This window comes from Sesamum indicum, linkage group LG16, assembly GCF_000512975.1.
Source record: "Sesamum indicum cultivar Zhongzhi No. 13 linkage group LG16, S_indicum_v1.0, whole genome shotgun sequence".
In the NCBI taxonomy this organism is placed as follows: Eukaryota; Viridiplantae; Streptophyta; class Magnoliopsida; order Lamiales; family Pedaliaceae; genus Sesamum; species Sesamum indicum.
In genome coordinates, this window is record NC_026160.1 from 100,236 (window position 1) to 109,856 (window position 9,621).

At 31.6% G+C, this 9,621-nt stretch overlaps 1 protein-coding gene across 1 annotated transcript; it reads left to right on the top strand.

The window, feature by feature from the left end:
• Positions 383-6,950, top strand: LOC105178594 (protein trichome birefringence-like 39). Its single transcript, XM_020699398.1, has 8 exons — positions 383-418; positions 708-777; positions 1,414-1,460; positions 2,473-2,735; positions 2,847-3,018; positions 4,507-4,682; positions 5,497-5,655; positions 6,473-6,950. Exons 1-8 carry the CDS (start codon positions 383-385, stop codon positions 6,759-6,761), a joined length of 1,212 nt encoding a protein of 403 aa, XP_020555057.1. The 3' UTR covers positions 6,762-6,950.

Below are 9,621 nucleotides of genomic sequence, written 5' to 3' on the forward strand. Positions count from 1 at the left end.
AACCTAGTTTGAATTATAATTTTTGAGAGTTAACTATTTTCACGAGCGCACTAAACCCTTTTCATATCATTATTCGCTTGTGACATAAATAAAAATGAACCAAAAGTTGCTTTATTCCATAGTAATAGAATCTATGGTCGGAAGCAGCGGTCCAGTGATTCCAAACTTACTTTCACATAATTTGATAAATTTAATATCTCAAATTTGAATCCGTTCTACAAATATGTCATAAACATTTGTGTGTTGTGCTCTTTAACTTGGGGAGACTGTTGCGGGCTTATGTGAGTTTTACTTGGCCCTTAATGATGTATGCAGACGAGGTTAATATTTTAGGCTGATTGTTCAGGTGTCTGATATATTTGTCCTCAACTCTTGGTGTAGTATGCTGATAGGATTACTGTTTGTGCTGATTGTTCAGGTATCTGAAATGTTCGTCCTTAACCCTTAGTAGTGCATGCTGATAGGACTATTGCTTGTACTGATTGTTTATGTGTCTGATATGTTCGTCCTCAACTCTTGGTGGTGTATATTGATAGGACTATTGCTTGTGCTGATTGTTTAGGTGTCTGATATGTTCGTCACCAACCCTTAGTAGTGTATGCCGATAGGACTACTGCTTTTATTGATTGTTCAAATGTCTGATATGTTAGTCCTCAACTCTTGGCGGTGTGTGCTGATAGGACTAATGCTTGTATTAACATGTTCAGGTGTCTGATATGTTCGTCCTCAACCCTGTGATGTATGCCGATAGTTTTAATGCTTGTGTTGATTGTTCAGGTTTCTGATATGTTTGCAATTGAACATGAAAGTTTTCGTCCTATAACTTTAATCTGAACTCATTTTGGTCCTTTATCTTTGACAATATTAGATTTAGTCATTTATCTATCAATTTTGTGTAGATTTAGTTCTTTAACCTAATTTATTATTCTTTTGCCCTTTTGATAATAAAGGTTAATAGTCCATTCTAATGCTCTAAGTGTAATATAAACAAATAGTTTTTCAATAAATCTAAATTTTATACTATTTTAGGTGAGCATTAACTACGAGATGCAAAATGAACGAATATATATCAACTAAAATTGCTTTTAAAAAGCTGTGTAGGTCTAAAATTATTCAAAATTGGGCCAAATGACTAAAATTAAATGATTTTAAAAGTTATCAAACTAAAACTAAAATGAATAAATTTAAAAAATCTAAAATTAATAGTAGAAAAACTTAAAAGACTAACTAATAATTTTCCCTAAAAAATAAAATGAAAATTCAGTTGAACACGAAAACCAAAACCGTATTTCATAAAATCTATAAATTAAGTAGTGTATAACCATATACTGAAAATTCAAAATAATTTATTTTGAGAATTCATTGATTACTGCAATCTTCATAGTATTATGATTCTTTTGTTTATTCTTTTAGCATGGGAACATGGATATATTCCGAAAAGGCACCACGTATGCGTTACGGTAGTCTGTCACATCTATTACCACATGATCACTGGGGATCTGGATCATGATTTGTCTTCACAAAAATCTGCAAAATTCAAATATCCACATCAAAGTTACGGAAAATTACTTCCCTAATCGAGCTGCCATCCACTAAAGATCCTTAACTCACACTCCATCTCAAATTAACTATTATATTATTACACCAGATTACCAATTTTAAATAAAAATTTTAAAAAATAAAATATACTTCAATTATTGACTTCTATAATAATATTATAAATATAGATTTTTTTTTTGTTATAAATAATAAAATTTTGTTTATAATGTCCCATGAGAATATGAATTTGCAATTTTTGGGCTGCTAAGAATTATTTTTTGTCAAATTTTATCGACTATAATATCCATGAAATGATTAAAAATTATGGTAAGCAATTATCACTAACTACCGTTAAATAAAATTAATATAAAAAATATTAACTTTTACTATGAAAAATTATTTATTACAGCTAAAAATTATGATAAAATCATTTGTCATGACTTTTAACCATGACAAATATTTTTCCACCATCGTAAACAACGATCAATTATCATTGTACGGTCGTAGTCAATGTCTATTTGATAAAATTATTTATTATTTAACATGCTAACTAAGTGTGGTTAAATGCTATATTTCTTATAGTGTGAATAGAAAAATAATTGTAAAAAACAAAACATACGTGGTATAGAGATTTCTCTTACATTCATGATTGCTCAATTTGATCTTGATTAGTATTAAGTCAAACGAATTTCAATAAAAAAAAATTATTTATCAATTATTTATGATAAAGTACCTAAAAGACATTATAATATTGAAATAGACTCTTCACGATAAAATTAGACCCCATTAGCAAGAATTAAAACTAAAGAAGTTGATGATTTGATCCAACCCCACATGTGTGTCAACAAATCAAACCCATCCAAGATTTCATAAATTCCGGCAGGTCCCACCGTTAGGACTATATATCTGGCCCCTCCAACCCCAATTTTTCAGCCACCCCTACCCCTACCCCTACCCCAGGCCACGGCGGCGGAAGAGGCCGAGCGCCACCTCAATGGCACCACCTACGCCGCCAGAAAGCTGGCCGGCAGCTGCAATGTCTTCCGGGGAAAATGGGTTTACGACGCCTCATACCCCCTCTACGATTTCTCAACCTGTCCCTTCATAGACGACGAATTCAACTGCCTCAAGTACAAAAGACCTGATCAAATGTACCTCAAGTACAGATGGCAGCCCTTCTCATGCAACCTACCCAGGTACACACACACACACACATATATGACTCTGTGCCTCACACAGACACACACGCACGCACATAGCAAACATATAATAATAGAAATTATTTTTTTTTTCTCTGGTATTTGCAGGTTCAATGGGGTGGCATTCTTGGAGAAGTTCAGGGGGAAGAACATCATGTTCGTGGGCGACTCACTGAGTCTGAACATGTGGGAGTCGTTGAGTTGTATGATACACTCGTCGGTCCCAAACGCGAGGACTTCACTCATCAGAAGAGATGGTCTAGCTGAAGTCGCATTCCTGGTAATCAATTTTTTACCTAACTTCACACTTAATTACCAACTATTTTATTTTATTGTATTTAATTATGCGTTTTTTGTTAATTTGGGGTCAACGACAGTCCTATATAAAAATAATATCCCGTCAGTACAATATAAATTCTACTGACGCAATATTATTATTTTGTGTGACACACACACACACAAAAAAACACAAGTGATTATACATAAATGCGACTTTGGTGATAAAAGGAATTAGAAACAAGCGTTTTCCAATTATATCCCCTCCCCCACTTAAATTCAAGGACTATGCGTATTGAATGATGGGCTGTGAGATGCATGCATGCTTTATATGCTTGTACTCCCTGTGTTGCTTTTCGGAAGGTAAAGTTTTTAATGTGTAGTAATTGATTTGTGTTGTGTTTGTTTGTCTCAATTTTGCTACTTTAAACTCCCCACGTTTCTGACCAAATTTTTTTTATCAGAACTGAATTAATTACATGATAAATATAATTAAATATAAAATTATTAAATTTTAAAAATTAATATACTTATCGTATCATTGATATATAATTCAATAAAAATATTAATTATATGAAATCAAATTTAATCCGAATAAAAATAAGAGTTTGGTAGCGTGAATTATGGTGTGATGAGTGGCAGTAATGAGTAGAAAGAGAAAGAAGTTTGAAGAAAATAGGCAACAAAATGATTGAAAATTATTAAATATTTAGAGAGAGAAGTTGAATTCAAAATGGGGCTGTGGAATTTGGTTTTGTCAGAGGGAATTGAAGAAAGGGTGGGGTGGGGTGGGGTGGGGTGGGGATGGGGGGGGGGGGGTGGATTTCATTATTGTTGTTAGGCCGCCGCACCCACATTTTTGTTTTCATGCTTGTTTTAGATTTATATTTACTAATTTATGGCATATTGATATATATTGTTTTAAATATAATGTTTTTGTAGTTTTTATTATTCAATAACGTACGTAAAATTGTAAATTTTGATTAATAAGAAACAAAATAAAAACCTATAAGAAGGTAGTTATGCAGACCATGGCACCAGTTCACCACTCTTTGAGTAAACGTGAATTTTATATTTTTTTAATTTTAAATGGGTGCTAATTTTATGTTTTGAAATATGTACTATTAAATATTTTTTTTATTATACATTTTATTTTTTAGATTTTGATATTTTGGTACATGTATTTTTAGATAAAATTAAAAAAATACTAAAATTATATATATATATTTTAAAACATTGGTTTTTCTAGGTTTTTTAATAAAAAAAAATCGAACTGGGTTCGGTTTAAATCAAACCGAACTAATACTGTTTCGGTTGGTTTTCGATTTTTAAAAATGGTGAATCGAAGTCTCGATTCGATTCGATTCGTTTAACCGAATAGAACACCTATAGCTGGTACATATGTTGATTTACATAATGAATTTATCAAGATACCCTCTTTGGGAATTTGATTGATAATAATGATTAAAACAGATAATTATTTTGCATGCAGGATTATGGGGTTAGATTGCTATTATATCGCACTCCATACCTTGTTGACTTAGAGAACCAAAAGGTGGGACGAGTTCTGAAGCTCGACTCCATTCGAAATGGAGACTTTTGGAGAGGAATGGACGTCTTGATCTTCAACACGTGGCATTGGTGGACTCACACCAAAAGTTCTCAACCGTAAGATTCTCAACCAAAATTATTTATTAAGTTTTGTATTTGAATAAAATATATTTTAATATTATATTTCTTAATTAGATGATAAGTAAGTGGGATAAATAATATACCATAAAGTAATAAATAAAATAGATTAAACTTAAATAATGAGCAATGCAAGAGAAAAGAAGATAACATTAAATACCATAAAATAAGTGAAGAAATAAAAATGAAAAAAAAATATATAGATTTTTATTTTCCTTAAATATGAAAATTTGGTCAATTCACTTAAAAACATAGGCATAAACTATGAAAAAGAACTATAATGTAATTTGTCGATGAGGCCTAACTTAATTGATAAAACTGAAGTTTCATGAAATGGGATATTATTCTGCTTATAACTGCTTTAGCTTCAAGATCCTGAGTTTGATTTTCATCAAATATATGAATATTTGTATCAGTTTATGTGAACTTATTGTAACTTATTTCATTATTCTGTGTTATATTAATGTATTAACTCACACTGAAAGAAATATGACCTTCCACTATGGTGAATTATCATGGTTAAAAGTAAAAAATTGTGACAAACACTAATTAACCACGGATGCACGTTGCTACTAGCCGTTGTTTCTGTAAGTAAGGCTAAAATATTTGCTACAACTAAAATCTGTGGCAAATACTTCGGCAATGGGTAAAACTATAACGAATATTGTTTAACTTTAGTCGATTTTGTCTTTCCGTGATAGATTGTATTGATGTTATTATGAATTTTGAGTCGTAGAGATCTATAAAGTATTTATTTTCATTTTATTTAATTTGTGTTTGTGGTTTTTTGCAGATGGGATTACATTGAGGAAGGAGGTAAATTATACAAAGATATGAACCGTTTGATAGCGTACTACAAAGGGTTGACAACATGGGCGAGATGGGTGAACCGAAATGTTGATCATTCCAAAACTAAAGTCTTCTTTCAAGGAATTTCACCCACACATTATGAGTATGTATTTCTTAATTTTTACCCCCTTCTACTAATATTTTCACTCTTTTTCAACTTATTATCCCATATTTATTGTTTTTATTATTTGTTTCTTTTTATTTCCTCGTCTTAAAATAATGTTTTATTTTCTTAATCGACGACTTTTTTCTTCAAAAAATATATATTTTTTTATATAATATCATCGACTCTTTACCACTGTTATGAGACAATAATGTATTTTAACTCTCTATTATAATCGAATTATTCTTTTAGAAAAATATTTCATGAAAATATCTTCAGAATATGTTAGGAGGATTCACGGGATTCTATGCATGTAAGTATTACGGTGATAACTTTAGTTCTGCACGAGTCCATTTTGACAAATTTATCCTATAATTTTAAAGCGTTTGCACATTTAGACCAAGAATGTCAGAAATAGTGTACCCAATTAAGCTGACCATATGTATGTCGTATGCACTTTTTGCCATTTTAGCGAATTCCAAATACTTTTGTCCTCAACGTGCCAAATGTTTAAAATTATAGGATAAAATTATCAATAATGAATTCTTATAGGACTAAAGCAACCGCCACCCTCATACTTACAATGCTAGAATTGCGATTTTCCGAACCATTCACTATTCATGTTCAGAAAACACAGCTCTTTCACTTATTTTAAAATATTAAAAACAAAACGAATTTTCCGAATTTTTTAACTTTTATATAAAAAATTTCCGAGTTAAATAATCAGGCAGTGTTGTTGTTATTGTTATTACTACTATTGAATCAACTGTACTTCATATACTCATAGACTACTTCAATAAAATCGAAAAAACTGTAGGGGTCGGGATTGGAACGAACCATTAAAATCATGCAAAAGTGAGACACAACCGTACTTCGGAATAAGGTATCCGGCAGGAACTCCATTAGCATCAGTGGTAGTGAACAAAGTGTTGAGCAGAATCAAGAAGCCTGTCTACTTGCTCGACATCACACAGCTCTCCCAGTACAGAAAAGACGCACATCCCACGTACTACAGCCTGCACAACGGCTTAGATTGCAGCCACTGGTGCCTGCCGGGGCTCCCTGACACTTGGAATCTGCTGCTCTATGCAGCCCTCTTCAGTTGAAATTCATTGTTTTTGATCATCATACATATTTATAGGGGTTTTCTTTTTCTTTCACATTTGTTGTGCAAGTGGGTAAATAAGAGTGATGAGAGAATGGGATGATTCAATTGTACACTAACTCATTGTTTTGGGGCATCCAAGGGTTTGCCTACATTCATGGAATTAATTAATGATTATCACATTATGTTTCTTTGTTTTGTTTTGTTTTTTTCACGAGGAATATGGCTTGCGTGGAACCTCAGTCATGTCCCCCTATTCTATCATATCTGAACAGCAACCTCAACAAATTTTCCCACTAAAAAATTAAACTCAATAGCAACAACTCTCAATAACACAAACAACAATAATAATAACCTATATAAGAAAAGACAACAGAAAACAACAATTTTTCCACTAAAAAATTAAATCTTAACAATATTTATTAAATGTTAACACTTAGGATTCTGGAAAAAAGTTGGTGGAATGTACATTTTAACTAGATTTTTTTGTGAATTTTACAAATATATATAAAATTCAATTCAAGAGGTTTTTATAGAGTATTTTCTGTAAAATGGAACTATTTACTTAAAAGAACTTTTTAAAATGAATTTTATATATGTGAAATCTACTAAAGAATCTATTTAAAACGTACATCCCACCAATCTCAAAGTTGCCCACTCAGCTTTTGGTCGAATTGGTGTCCTTGTATACGTTGGTTGACATACTCCTTCAAGTGTCCCCGCTAAATCAATTTTTTTGTCCCATTCTTTATGTGATGGCATTCCTCCATCATATGCCCCATGTCACTGTGGAAGTGGCAATATTTGTCAAATTTGAACCTCTTGGAATTGTCCTTCATTTTCTTGGTTATTGTTTGATCAACCCTTGTTCTATCACTATCAATTTTCTCCTCTTGTGGCGTTTAGGGGCTGTAATGCACATAGCTAGTAGGGGGTAAATGTCGGCGTTTCTCCTTATTCTTCGACTCCTTCTCTTCCTCTCTACTCTTCCTCTTAACACTAGAGGTAGTCCATTACCATGGACTCTTCTATTATGATATACTTCTGCGATCGGATGAGCAACTTCTTTAAAGTGCTAGGAGGCTTCCCCGATTTAGATTCTTTAAACCTTTCATGATGCAAGTTTTATTGGATAGTGCTAGCCAACAACTTGTGGTTGATATATGACACCTCATGTATTGTCCCCACGAATCTTTGGACGGAATCCCTCGACGTCTTATCTTCCTTCTAGCATATGGTAATATGTATGCAACAATTTTTGGGTATTTCTTATTAATGGAGAAGTGATGCAAGAAACATTAGGTCAATTGCTCTAGCTGGAGATAGTTCCGATAGGTAGTTGATTGAACTACGTAAGAGTACACTTCGAGAGTGTATGCGAAGACTTTGCAGTAGGCGGAATCACTTCAAGTCATACCAATCAATCTTAGCATAAAGTTTGTCCAAGTGTTCTTGTGGAACTCCCGTCTCATCATATTTCAAAAGGTTTAATTCACACCTGCTAGAAGTGCCTCGGCTAAGATAGCGGGGGAGAAATGGTTGTGCTTGGTAGAGCTACGGCTAAGGCCAGATAAGAATCCTCTACTATAGACAGAGCGTTGTGAATTGGGCTTATTACCTATGTGCCAGCTCGAGTTGGTGCATCATGGATCATAGCCAGTAAGGTTTCCTACAATAATTCTATTTTCGTCTCTTGAGGTGGAACACCCGAGAGAGGTGATTCTCTCTGGGGTAGAAGTGGAGCTTGTTCATGAGGAGGCGGGTCTTGGGGTAGAATAAAAAGTATATAGTATTTGGAAAAAAAAAAAAGCGAAAAGCATATAATGGCTAAAAATTAAATAGTGTTTGGAAAAAATTACTTCTAAAATAAATTTATTGATTAAAGACTGTTTTGTCTTTATGTGCTAAAAATACTATTTTTTGCTTATTATTTTACTTGTTGCTTGTCACTAATAATTATTTTTTTATAAAGAATAATAAATTTTATTTTGATTAGTATATTTCATATTTATTTTTTAAAAGATATTAAAAAAATATGTTTAATAATGCTTCCACTAAGTAATATAATTATTTATTCATACACAATAATTAAATTTGCATCATTGCAGAAAAATAAAAATTATTTTATTAATTAATCAAATAGTATCATAATACTATAGCAAATAAGTATAATAATTTTAAAATATTAAATATATGAAATTAAAATTTAATTATTGTTAAATTATTCAAATTATTTAAAAACTTTGATATTAATTTTAAAATAAATATAAAACGGTAAAGTTAAATTAAGATTATTATAATAAAAATAAAGTAGTAAAAAGTAAAGTTGAATTTATTTACAAAAAAGCCAAAGCTAGAAGTATTCCCTAATGTACTTCTAATTTTTTGTCTAAAATCGCTTTTTTTGCTGTTTCAAAAGTAAAAGTTGACATCCAAAGTATTTTTTTGGAATCAAAAATTAAAAAACTTTTTCATTAAGTGCTTGCAAATACTCATATGTATAATGTAATTGAAATATGCATTTATTGTATGACTTATATATAAAAATTATTTTTATACTATCATAAATAAATAAATACTATTAATATACCCATCATAAACTAATTAGCAAATGTATCAAGAAAGGGTAAACTTTAAAAACTTGTATAAGAAATGAATAACACTCATCTACAGAATAATACCCTCTCGACATACGAAAAGTTTCTTATAAAGAAACCAATTCACAGGTATAGATGGAAACATGTGAACATAAACCGCAAATTGACTCATGCAGTACGCCACATGTTCGCACCCGGAGGATTTCAGTCGCTGACTCATGCCATTATTCGCTGAATTCCCAACACGTTGCTGAAATTGGTTCC